Below are 14008 nucleotides of genomic sequence, written 5' to 3' on the forward strand. Positions count from 1 at the left end.
ATGTTGACTGAACCAAAGCGTGAGTTCGAGTTAACCGGAAGTTCGAATTAAGCGAGTTCGGATGAACGAGCTTCAAACGCATCGTCTCTGTTGTCGCCCTGAGTTGTGTCGCCTGGCCCTGCCCGCAGTGAAAGAGCTCGACGAAGACGCACCTGTCGCCTCCGATGGCGGTGGTGGCGGTGGAGGTGGTGGTGGAGGTGGCGGAGGAGGAGGTTCAGGACCAGTGGAGGTTGTGGTCGTGCGCCGAGACCAAACGACCAGACAGGGGCCGGGACCGTTTGAAACGCGTGCACCAGTTGGGCCACCAGGTGGGCCACCAGTTGGGCCACCAGCCGGACCACCAGCCGGACCACCAGCCGGACCACCAGCCGGACCCCCAGCGCCGCCGCCGGCGGTGACGACAACCGGCACCGGGACAACGGTGACTGCACCACGTAAGGGGCTCCTCTGCCACAGGATAAAGTAGATTTTACGCAACACGCGGCCTTTTGTAACAGTACTTAAGGGGTAATTATTAATCCTGCACCCCACCCCCGACCACCTTGTCTGGTGCATGACTTATTCTTTGACCCTACTGTGAGCAGGCCACACGTTAGCCAAGGCGCTATTTGGCCAAGCAGTTTTTTTTTTTGCCTTTAAAAATGAATATCGTTCATCAGTAATTGCATAAATAGGAAAGTAACTTCAGATATCTGGCCTAAAGTAGCTCCTACTGATAGAACAATGAATCCAGGGAAAGTTCGTAACAGAGTTTACAGTAAACAGCTGAGGGACGGGCATTCTCCGTCGGAAGCGGCGTCAGTGATGGCATCGGCAAAGTACGCGAGAACAAAGGAAGCATGGTTGACCTGCCGCCTACCACAGTAGTGCCCAGGCAGCTTTGAGTCACACTGGTTAGGTGGGCTGTGGTGAAGGGAGCGCTTTTTGACATTATCAACAGCGAAACTCCCCACATCATACGCGTATCAAAATCTGGCGCTATGATCAGGCCAAAATTCGTATGTCAGGCGACTGTCACGCCACCTGGCGCTTATATACGAACTACTCGGCGCTGCTTACTATAACAAAAGTTACGCGCTGGTTGCCCAGTTCACAGGGGGCGCCGCCGTGTGTTAGCAGTAACGTGAGGATATGGGGATAAGTCAGGTCTCGGAGCGGAGTTTCGCGTCTGGTACGAAATAGGTACTCTAATGAAAGTGTCGTCTGTGGTCATGTGATACGGTTATCACGCCAGAGAGCGCGCTTGTCGGTGTCAGGACGGTGCGACGCAGGTACTGTTGCCAGTTCGATGTTGAACAGAATTACGTGGTACATGCATGTATATTCAGCACAGATTTACATCTGAACATTCACGCGCAGAAAGGTGGGAGATGTCGAACAGGTCCGTACTTGTCAAGCCTTTCTATGTCGTCGCCTGCAAAGCTCCCAGCTACTCAGCACTCCGTTGTGAACGAGGGTTAATGTCTGGTAGCATTTTTTTTTACAGCGCCTGCTTTTTATAGCAACTCCTTGCCATCGTTCGCCTGAACTGACGTCATCGAAAAGCAATCTGACATGACCCTCACATGACCGGTCACTTGTATGATTCGTTCAAATTTGTCAATTCACCAATGTGCACCATCGGTCACATTAATGGGAGAGGTGACGTATTAACTGTGTTTGTTACAGTTGGTTAAACTATTGACTGACCCTTCGAAAAAGCCTTATCGCATTGTTTCTTCCACACACCCCTTAGACACTCTGGTGACACTTAGACGGAGGACGTAAACCTACCTTAAACTTTTCCTTTTCCATTCTTCCTTTTTAACTGATAGTTTGAAAAACTAAACAATTTCCCTCGCTTTCATGAGCGCTTTTCTCTTTCTCTCTCGTCCGTGACTTCAGCGCCACGTCACGGTGCCGCATCTGCTTTCGTTACAGCCCGCAAGGAGCTGGTGTGCTCGGTGAACCGCGCAGCCACCGCACCTTTGCTTTACCCACCCGAAGGACTGTGCCACTACCTGTACTACGCCGACCTGTTCGTCCACAAGGAAGAGATTGTGGCCGCCGAGATCGAGGAGAGCTTCGAGGCCTTCAAGACCCAGTTTAGGACGAAGTACAGAAGAACCGAAGGGGGCCTCGCATTCGACATTAGGTGAGCGGCGGTCGGCCAGCGCCACTTGCGCGGGTGCAACACACACACACACACACACACACACACACACACACACACACACACACACACACACACACACACACACACACACACACACACACACACACACACACACACACACACACACACACACACACACACACACACACACACACACACACACACACACACACACACACACACACACACACACACACACACACACACACACACACACACACACACACACACACACACACACACACACACACACACACACACACACACACACACACACACACACACACACACACACACACACACACACACACACACACACACACACACACACACACACACACACACACACACACACACACACACACACACACACACACACACACACACACACACACACACACACACACACACACACACACACACACACACACACACACACACACACACACACACACACACACACACACACACACACACACACACACACACACACACACACACACACACACACACACACACACACACACACACACACACACACACACACACACACACACACACACACACACACACACACACACACACACACACACACACACACACACACACACACACACACACACACACACACACACACACACACACACACACACACACACACACACACACACACACACACACACACACACACACACACACACACACACACACACACACACACACACACACACACACACACACACACACACACACACACACACACACACACACACACACACACACACACACACACACACACACACACACACACACACACACACACACACACACACACACACACACACACACACACACACACACACACACACACACACACACACACACACACACACACACACACACACACACACACCACACACACCACACACACCACACACACCACACACACCACACACACCACACACACCACACACACCACACACACACACACACACACACACAGACAGAGGTTTGTATTCTGGCCACTTCGATGGAAGCGAAATGCAAAAAAATGGCAGTGGTTCAACTGTTCTAAACCTAGTTAGAGAGAGCGGAAGCTCGCTTATGCTTGGCTACGCTAGGTTCGATGCTTGAAACGCCTCGCAGGCGTTTCAGGCACGTTGTCAGCTGCGTTCTCATCCATGGCGAAACTGCATGCGAGAAGGGACGTCGCCCCCTTAAGCGAGCGCCGAGTCACGTGCACCATGACATAACCACATGTGGCAAAGCGGCGGTCGGAGCAGCGGCGAGTCACGTGGTCTGACGTCACAGCTGCACCGGCGCTCCACTTGTTGAAGGTCAAGGTGCAACTTTCGATGACCTTGGCGAAACATGCCGTAGTGGAGCTCTCGCTCCAAAAGCCCCGGTGCCATGCCATGTAACGGCAATATTGAGAACCCCGCGAGGGGTGGATTAAATCGGAGCTTTCCACTACGGCGTCTCTCACAGCCAGGTGCCAGTATCGGATGTTGAGACCTACGTACCATACCGGAGCTTTCTTTCTTTTTTTTTACTTGTTGATATTCCCGTCTTACAGTTTATTGCTCTGGTGTGCGAATATCACGGCGAGCTTTTCTCGGGCGTCCGAGGCTGTGCGCGAGAAGGAAAAATTACAAATAATTTAGTTTCTCTGAGAAACTAGGTTCTTATTCACCATTACTATTCTTACGCCGCGAACGTAAACTCACCACGTCTTACTGTCTCGCCTTAGCTACCTCCGATTCATTTTTATGTACAAATTGGTTTATGCAAGCAGCAGAACTCCATGATCGCGATCCTGATTTGTTCTTACGCCCTAAACACAAGTTTCTCAATAAGGGAGTAAAAGGGGAGTAAGCGGTCCTCTAGCCCACTACCTAATAGGGATAGGGTTTGATTTGCAAGAGAGTAAATTTGCACCTTTAGAAATACGAATACCTGCAGTTGCGATCGGAAACAGATTCCGCCATTGTTAAGAACATTCAGGAGAGCGTTCCTCATAGCATAGCTAGACCCATAGCTCCATTGTTACGAGCGGAGCCTGGCCGGACGTGAATTATGGGAGTTTAACGTCCCAAAGCGATCCAGGCTATGAGGGACGCCGTAGTGAAGGGCTCCGGGAATCTCGACCACCTGGGGTTCTTTAACGTGCACTGACATCGCACAGTACGCGGGCCTCTAGCATTTCGCCTGCATCGAAATTCGACCGCCGCAGCCGGGATCGAACCCGCGTCTTTCGGGTCAGCAGCCGAGCGCTATAATCACTGAGCCACCGCGGCGGCTAGGCAAGTTTATAGGATTCCTATATTAATTAACTTTGCGTGTGCTATCAATTTGTATCATGCTCAAGCATTCCCATCAGATCGAACCATCGGTCATCAAGTTTTTTTTTTTACTTCACCTGCACTGAAATGCAGGCGGGTTCAGGTACTAAATAGCAGGAACCACAGAAACTATAGGCGACCAGGACGGCACACTTCCTGTTGCTATCACCACCATGTTGCCTGTCTATCTTTTGATAAACTCACTTGACAAGTCTGTTGAGGCATAAGGTCTTTGAAGTCTCAAAAACCATCGTTTTGATTTTTCTCCGTCGCTTTTATTTTCAGATACACGTCTGAAAACGATTTGAATTCTAAAGTTGAACAACAACTTGGTGAGCTGGCCAAGATAAACATCAAGCACTATGGCATATTGAACGTCTTGGCTCGTGTGGACAAGATGCAAGCCCTCATGGACAAGTCCAGGGGCCTGCTCAGCGTAAGCAGCACAAGTGTTGGCTTCTTGGGCGCAACTTTTATTGCGAAAGCATTAGGCGGCTCATCGACACTAAATCCCGGCGTCGCCCGAAAAGTGGCGCGTTACAAAACTAGCGATTGGTTCCTCAGATATTTCTGCACTGCTTTGACTATACTTTTCGAGCAGTTATTTAAAATGATTGAAAAGGTAGTTCGGGATGGTGTTTCTCTAAGTGCAGCGAGCGTTTCATTCACTGGCTAAATTAGCAGAGAAAGTCCGCACGAACACAGTACTGTGGAGGCTTGCTGCGAAGTTGGGCGCCACCATCCGTAAGCATGGCGCACGCCGAGTCGGCCGAGCCTCCTGTGCGCAGCGCTGAACACTGGTGTTGTTTCCTTCTCAGGGATGGAGCCACCAGTGGCAGTGGTGAGGGGGCACCGAGAAACAAATTTCGGAGCGCACGCCCTTCTGATCGGCTCAGATAGCCGTAGCCTTCACTGTGCCGCAATGAACTTGCGAGATGAATTACCGACTTAATTTCAGTTGTTGCTCTACGTTTAAGTTCAATAAGTATATTAAGGACTACCGATCCGTCCCAAACTTTAGCATTTAACTTTCGCTAAAGTGAGAACTGACTCAGGTTGCTGCCGCTACTTGCTATGCGGCGGTAACATGCCTCTCCTGTCGGCTATGTCTACCGCTGGAATTTCCGCATTTTTTCTTTTCACATTATTCGGCATATAATCGTATACTGGCATTGAGGAGTGAAAACAATGCTTCAGTTTTCTCAAGAATGTAACGACGACAGTCAGGGCTACCTTCAATGTGACCAGTCCCAAAGGGCCACTTTCCTTATATATATATATATATATATATATATATATATATATATATATATATATATATATATATATATATATATATATATATATATATATATATATATATATATATATGTGTGTGTGTGTGTGTGTGTGTGTGTGTGTGTGTGTGTGTGTGTGTGTGTGTGTGTGTGTGTGTGTGTGTGTGTGTGTGTGTGTGAGGAGGGGGGAGATATGTACGTTGAAGCAACCAACTCGCCCTTCTCAGATCCTAAATCAGTCCCGTATACACCTTGCGTTGTAATATATGGGCTTCAGTGGGAGCCCACCTCACCAATACAGCTCAGCTCGATAATAGAGTACCTGTGTACGTACTACAAGCGTTGATTGCCTCGAAGGATGTATGTAGTATCTCCATGAGACCTAAGTTAAGTGAAGCAACAAAATGTTAAGTGAAGTCAAGTGAGGGCATAGGCTACACCTAATATATAAATGGATATCTTACTCCATTCATTACAGTAGTGTAATGCAAGCTGAATACAGGATTAGCCTGACAGCATTTTTACCTTTTTCATTTTCTCTGCAGGCTTTCAAGAGAATTCAAGGCGCCGACAAAAATAGGAAGACGATCATAGCCATCGGCTTGATCGACTATAACGAAACCAACGCATGGGACCGGTACAAGAACTGGATAAAGATGGCTGTTGAGTGAGTTCGACTGTTTTTTCTCTCGTTAGCGTCAAGATTTGTTCAAGTAATAGCGTCACGGCAAGAAAGCAGAAATCATGCGAGAAACAATTGTCTGCCAACGAGCGCAGCTTTTGTAGACCACACGCACTGTCCTAGGAATTCTCGCCAAGCGCAACTTCCAACGGCACGTTGTTTATGAACGCAATTTTTCGCATATCGTGAGACTGCACCATAACGATCAATGCATCCGCAGATCACCCTCGGTACGATTGTAGCTTTCGGCTATTTACAGCAAAAAATGCGACCAATTCAAAAATGCACCTCATTGATCGCGTTTGGCAGTCTTAATTACTCAATGCAAGCACAGGGCAAACTTTAAATGCAATATTTTTAGACCATTCCGAAAGATATATTCATAGCAGTATCTTGCAGTATTCCACAGTTGCCTCATAATTAAAACTTATGTCCAAAAATCAGGACGTGGTCATATATGTCACCCCCTATTCTCTCTTCCTGTCCCCTCACCTCTTTATTTCATTTCTCCATTCTGCCTGCTATCCTATATTTCCGCCGCCCCAGCTCAGGTGCTTCAGTATCGATGGCAGATGCCGGGACTAGCAAAAATCGTTTCCTTCTTTTTATTATCATTTTAATCAACCGTTCACTTACTAAAAAATTTAATATAGCTATGGGTTGGATTTTTCGGTTTGAACGTAAAAGCGCGGATAAAACCATTTTATTCGATGCGATTTCAATTGCATGCATATCACAACTAGCTGGCTGTTGAGCACCAGTTACAGTAGGCCACCGGAGAAAATTGAGAAAGTGCTCAGGATAAGTACCGCTGTGAGGCAGCGGTATTTTTGGAACTTAGCAGTACCTAGGTTATAAGTTTTGAGGCATTGGTCCGCGAACTCGTCCTGCCGTTGGAAGTCGGGAGGCTCCATGTCCTACCCTTACAAAAATGGTCTATAGAGAGTCTATAGAATTCTTATAGACTCTATTGCCTTCGTATAGATATTTCATTTTATCTATTCATAGTCCATAGCATTTCTATAGACAAAAGCCTAATAGAAGTGTATGGCCATAAATCCATAGGTTGTCTATAGACTGTCTACAGAATTTTTATTGCCTATACACTGTTCTAGGCTTTGTTTATAGAGTGTCTATAGACTTTATAGACAGAAGTCTATGAACAGTCAATAGACTCTCTAAAGAAGTTTTTGTAAGGGTAGCCAAGCGCTGTCGGCTACAGTAGCGCCGCCGGCTCAGATTTATCGTTGGCTTAGGGTCTTCGCGCGGTTAAGTAGGTTTTCCATCCACATATAAGAACATTTAGCATACTGCGCAGCCTACCGCTAGCCGCCACTGTGCACGCCCATGCATTCTATAGCACGCTGTTGACGGGAACGTGGCGCCATCTAGCGCCTTCAGGGCGATCTGCGCGTGCGCAGTGTCGGCTCGCGGTACGTTGTAAGCGGTACAGCGGAAGGAGTCTCTCTCATGTGAACCAGCCTTTATTCACATAGAGACGACTGAGAAAACTGAGCGACGGAGCGGCTTATCGCGACGGAAAATTTCCAACTTTCTGGAAAGCTGGTTCACATATAAGCCTGGACTCCATGTACGCGAAAACTCACGCGAACGCGAAGGCGACGGCGGCGGCGACGGCTGGCGTTCGCTCCGTCGCTTGTGGGCAACCTCCAGGCAAGCGAATGCGGCAGGCGACGCGAACCCGCGACGTGCGCAGCGGACTCCGTGCTTTGCGCACTCAAGCTTAGAAACACGCCCGTAACCTGTACTCTCTCTTAAAACTTTGTGAGTGTGCCTCATAGCCAGGGCCAAAGGAATACTTCCTCTACGGCAGCGGTGTAGCGACAGTGGAGATAGCCAACGGCGTGCTTGCGGAGACGAAGTCACATCACGGGAGAGGAGTGCTTTCGTTCGGTGCCTGTGCACTCCGGCTTAGTAAAAACACTCCCATAAACTGTCACCGCAATCTGATTGTAAGTGAGCAAACTATAATTTACCAGTGAGAATGCGCGCCGCGAGTGTTTCTGCACTGTTGGAGCGCAGCGGCACGGTGGATCGAGCGCCGGTACCCGCGTTTCGACACGCATCTCTCCCTGCAGTACGCCCGCTCGCGTGGCCCGCTCCAAATGCTGTTAGCCCTCCGCACCCGACAAGTAGATCGTTTTAATTATTTAAATCATGCGGGTCTGCCTCTCAGCTACAAAACCAAATATTTTATCGACGGTGGCGATGACCAAGACGACGGGCGGGTTTCGTGAGATGTACCCGTGAGAAACCGTGAACAAACCGGAAACTGCTTTGGGGGGGCTCTGATTGGCCAGTCGCGTGGGGGACTTCTGGGCGACGAGCGAAATTTTCTGTGGGCGCAGATCCGAGCGACACGGCAAGCAACACATGCATTTTGCTTCGCGCGACGGCGTCGCTCGTCGCTTGCCGCCGTCGCCTTCGCGTTCGCGTGACTTTTCGCGTACATGGAGTCTAGGCTATAAGCGACTGAGCGATGGAGCGACGCGTCGCGGCGAAGAATTTCCAATTTGTTCGAACCTCGTCACTCTGGTCGCTCGCGCGGCCACGACGGCTCGGAACAGGTTTTTGCGCCGCGGCGGCAGGAACCGAGTGTTTTTTCGGTCGCATGTGTGACAGTCTTTATATTCTGCTCAGCTGAGTAACTCATGAAACAATCCGGTCAATAACTGCACGCAGCAGAAAATCTGCTTTCCAAGCAACTGCATGGCGTGTGGTGTGTTGAAGAGTGCCAGTTAGTGAGTAGCGATGACTGGCCTGCTGTTACTTGATTCATTGTAATTAAAAGCCAATTAAGCTTTACTAACGTCCCATTTTGGAGCTTTGGCTCTGGTCAGATCGCCAGGACGACCAGCGGGCCCTCGCCCGCCGGTTTGGAAATATTCTGGGCGTTTAATTGGCTACCTGAAAAAACTGGACGAGGCTTAACCAACCCTTCACACGTCAGACATGTCGTTTCCATTTGTTCAATGTCGATAGGCTATGTTTAATTGGTGACGCTAATTGGCGACTTCAATTAACTGTTTGTTGCCCACGAGGTGGCCACGCAAGGTCTCTAAACTGTATACCGCACGGAAAGTAGGCTCCTAATTGCTGTAGAGCTAGCGCACCACCCTTACAAAAATGGTCCATAGCCAGTCTATAGATTTCTTGTAGACTCTATTGCCTTCCTATAGATATTTATTTTTGTCTATTCATAGTCTATAGACTGCTTATGGAGAGAAGTCTACTAAAAGTGTATGGCCATAGGTCTATCGATTGTCTATAGACTCTCTCGGATTTGTATAGCCTATAGACTGTTCTCTAGCATTTGTCCATAAAGAGTCTAGAGACTTTACATACAGAAGTCTATGGGCAGTCTATAGACTGTATAAAGAAATTTTTATAAGGGCGGGCTCGTGATCCAATGCGCGACGGTTCGATACCCGCTGGACCGCTTTTTTGTTATTCCCGGCGAATGTGCGTACTTCTACTACTCCACGACCCCCTTCGTCAATGAGGATTTCCTGACAGCGCCGGCTTTTTTATTTAGAACGGTAACTCTAATACTATCACATTAATAAAGCAAGCACATATTGGGAATTTCGCAAAATACCAGAGAGCTCTGCTGCGACTCACGGCCATCTCTATTTTGGTTGCAGCGAGTACGAAGCGGACACCGTCATCGTCATAAGCTCGTACCTGGGCACAGACGACTTGACGAGGTGCAGGATCTTCCCTGCCGACTCGCTCAACATAGATGACGAATCGGCGCCGTCCATTGTAATAACCGCTTGTTTATTTGTTCCCTTGTTCTATTGTTTGTTTTTGTTTTCTGCTCGCTGTTCTCGTGCAGGCGCAAGAGCCAATTGCGTGAGGAGTGGGTTAAGCATATTGGCCGGGGGATACCGTAGGGCATTTTCGCTGCTTTAACGGGAAGGTACACGCGCGGTGGAAAAGAAGCGCATGGTGACAGACAGACGGTCGAAGTCTGCACAGACGGACAGTCTGGACTGACAGACTGACGGACAAACAGAGGGACGGACGGATGTATAGGCTTTCATTCAGACAACGTCTCGGGTATATGGGCAAAAGGCAGATGTGCTGTGCCTGACGGGGACCCACGCACCCGATACACTCCTAGCATGCTGGAAAGGAAACAAGAACATCGTTCATATCGTCACGTGCAGAACAGGAATAAGGCTTTTCCGCTTATTTACAGTTATTTATGAGTATATATTATTGCAAGTACCTGCGGCGCCCGAGGGGCATTATTGCAAGGAGATCCATTCAGTACGGCATTCAGAGCAGTATAGCGGACAGGAAATGGCGCACTATCTGTCTCGTATATCGGCGGACACCTTAACCGCGCCGTAAGGGAAGGGATGAAGGAGGGAGTGAAAGAAGAAAGGAAGAATGAGATGTAGTGGAGGGCTCCGGAATAATTTCGACCACTTGGGGATCTTTAACGTGCACTGACATCGCCCTGCACATGGCCGCATTAGCGTTTTTCCTCCATAAGAACGCAGCCGCCGCGGTCGGGTTCGAACCTGGGTACTCCGGATGAGTTGTCGAGCGCCCTAACCGCTGAGCCACCGCGGCGGGTTTTGGTGGTACCCCCGAAACCTGATTATATTGACCCATATATGGCCACAGTCGGTCGCCTGCTTTCACTGTGTCCATCCCGTGCAGAGAGAGAGCGAACGGGTCGCACTTGATCTCGCAGATGAAGCACGCGGAGCTGGTGACGTCATCGTTCCAGTATCAAAAGGTGGACGCTGTGGTCGGCCTCACGCTTTACATGGGAGCGCGGGAGTACACGACTACCCTGCCGGACGATCAAAAGAACAAAACCATGCTCCTCCTGTACGCCGGCTGCTCTGCAGAGTCGACCACGAATATTGACGCCGTAAGCACCTCGACTCTCTCAATTCTAAAACGAATCTTCCTAAGTCCGCTACCGTGAACAGCTCCGCAGGGCGCCACTGCGCGTGAGCAGAACGCCACGAGGGTGCCAGATGGCGCCCCGTTCCCGCCAGCTGTAGGGTGCCTCGATGCGCGCCCCCCTACGGAACGGCGGAAATAGGCGCGCACATCGAGGCACCCTATGTAGCTGCGTGCGTGCCTGTCGCGTCTGGACCAATCAGCGCGTAGGTAGTGGTGCCCCGCGGAAGCGGATTACGGTAATGGAACGCGCTATGATATAACTATGTTTTGATTTCTATGCGCTTCCCGAGGTACACGATGATGATGATGTTATGTTGATTTTAAGAGCGTTAGCTCTTACTCACTAAGTTTGGTTAGAGATTTAGTGCGGTCTGCTACCACCCTGAGATCACAGCCCATCTGTGGCAGCAACTACTCATCACGTTTAGAGATTCTGTGGGGTCTGCTACCGCCCTGAGATCACAGCGCCATCTGTGACAGCAACTGGAAAACAGCACATCTCGCGTTGAGACCTTTAGCGCCATTGACAATAGCATTGTCGAAACCACCTGCCGCGTGCCAATGATGACGTCACGGTCGAAAATGATGGATAGAGGTGGAACTATGCCGGTATGACGTCAGGGGACGAAATGGCACCATTTGCACTGTACGCACTTGCACTGTAAACAGGGCTTTTATAAGCAAGCGCAGCAGACGACGTCGCTGAACCCAACGTTACCATTGGCTGCGGCGTCGGCCAAGACTCCCAGTGGTCATTGCGAAAGCACGTGACTTCCGGCACACTTTTTGGCGTGCAGCTCGAATCACCGTTTATGAAGCTTTTGTCTCGAATGGCGAGGGCCTCTCCTGAGCTTTCCTTCCTCCATGCCCGTTATGCATACCCCATTATAGAGCGATGGGCGGCGAAAGGAAGGTGGCGGAAGTACGTCATCGTGGGCGTCCGTCCCCGCGCACTCCGCCTGCGATGCTCAGCTCTCTTTCGCACTCTCGATTCGCACTAGGCGTCCCGTAACCAGGGATTTTCTCTCTCCCAGACCTGCGAAGGGCACAGATTCAATCAGATCCGGGGCGTGGAAACGAACGTCAACATCGGGTTCCACGGGTTCGGGCTGTCCTTCTTCTGGGACACGAAGAGGACGCTACTGCGAAAGGTAAGGACAACAGAGCTCCCTCACAACATCTTAAGCGCTGCCCGCCAGAGAGAGATTTTTCGGTATACACGGTGTTCCATTTTACTCAGATTTAAAAATTATTTCTGTTTTAACGTGATAATACTGTTCCACAATATGCAGGTTTTAATTCAAAGCCGATTTGTTTTTTGAATACGCTATAATTGCTGCAGAACACCGTTTTAGAGGTTGGGCTGTGTGGCCTTGTGAAAATCTTGTTCAGACGTATTTGTAAGTTATAAAATGTAGTAATAAGTATAGAAGTGTCCTACTTAATTGTTCACTTTTATAGAACGTTATGAACCGCTGCGCATATAACGAAGTGACGTACGGCACCAGCTCTGCTACTCCCTGCTTAACATGTAGTCAGATACAACTCAAGAATGCAGCGGCTTTTCCCCGTCAAAGGACCCTCTTCCAGCCATTGGCGTCGGCTGATTCTCATGAGACTGCTAGCGTGGCAAAGCAGGGGGTGGCAGGTGAAAACGGATAATCCTCTGCTTCCATGTTGGGGAGCAGTCTCCTCCCTGCATTGTCACACCAGCAGGTTCGTGGGAATCGGCCGACGCCATTGGCTGGAAGAGGGTCCTTTGTCGGGAAAAAGCCGCTTCGTTCTTGAGTTGTATCCGACTGTAGAACCAACTACTCCGAACTGAAGTTCTGCCTCAACCGCTCTAAATTGATTCCGTCTGAAGGGATATCGATGCGGCTTGAAGAAGAAGAGGCGTGTCCGAACCAAAATTTCATCCCATATATAGGATGAAACTTTGGTGTCAATAGACACCAGGCAGTCAGGCCGTCAGAGTGTCATAGACATCCTTTTACGTTCAGCATGGTAAACCAACTCGCCCAAACTCGGCCTTTATTCGATTATCGATTCACTTCCTTGCGTGGCGAACACAGGTGAACTACGTCAAAGGAATTGCCCGTCATCGGTTCGCTTGGCTCTACGTGGACGTAAACCTTGCCGACCCCGACGGCGCCTGCGGTAATCCACAGTGGCAGAACGTTCTGGAACTGAAAACGGTGTTCAAAATCGGCAACACGCCTTGACAACAACGCCCGCGGTTGCCAAGCTGATACCCAGAACGGAGTCCCTGGATGAAAATAAATGGCGTACGTTTGCCCACAAGCGACCGGGTAGCGTATCTCTAAGCCATAACCTGTGCAGAAGGAACGAGACGAAGACGCGGGTTCGATCCCGGCCGCGGCGGTCGAATTTCGATGGAGGCGAAATTCTAGAGGCCCGTGTACTGTGCGATGTCAGCGCACGTTGAAGAGCCCCAGGTAGTCCAAATTTCCGGAGCCCTTCACTACGGCATCCCTCAAAGTCTGAGTCGCTTTGGGACGTTAAACCCCTGTAAACCAAATCAAATCGAAGCAGACGACACCCATAGAATTGCGATCTCGTGACATGATTCTGGCTGAAAACC

General features: G+C 49.6%; 1 protein-coding gene across 1 annotated transcript; it reads left to right on the top strand.

Annotated features, from left to right (window-relative positions):
- Positions 1–13696, top strand: LOC144134372 (uncharacterized). The gene is made up of 9 exons (XM_077667296.1): positions 1–19; positions 129–434; positions 1921–2134; positions 4783–4933; positions 6320–6441; positions 10122–10242; positions 11186–11368; positions 12441–12557; positions 13479–13696. The coding sequence occupies exons 1-9, from the start codon at positions 1–3 to the stop codon at positions 13626–13628; spliced, it is 1383 nt and encodes a 460-aa protein (XP_077523422.1). The 3' UTR covers positions 13629–13696.
- The last annotated feature ends 312 nt before the right edge of the window (positions 13697–14008 follow it).

Source organism: Amblyomma americanum, chromosome 5 (genome assembly GCF_052857255.1).
Source record: "Amblyomma americanum isolate KBUSLIRL-KWMA chromosome 5, ASM5285725v1, whole genome shotgun sequence".
NCBI classification, from domain to species: domain Eukaryota; kingdom Metazoa; phylum Arthropoda; class Arachnida; order Ixodida; family Ixodidae; genus Amblyomma; species Amblyomma americanum.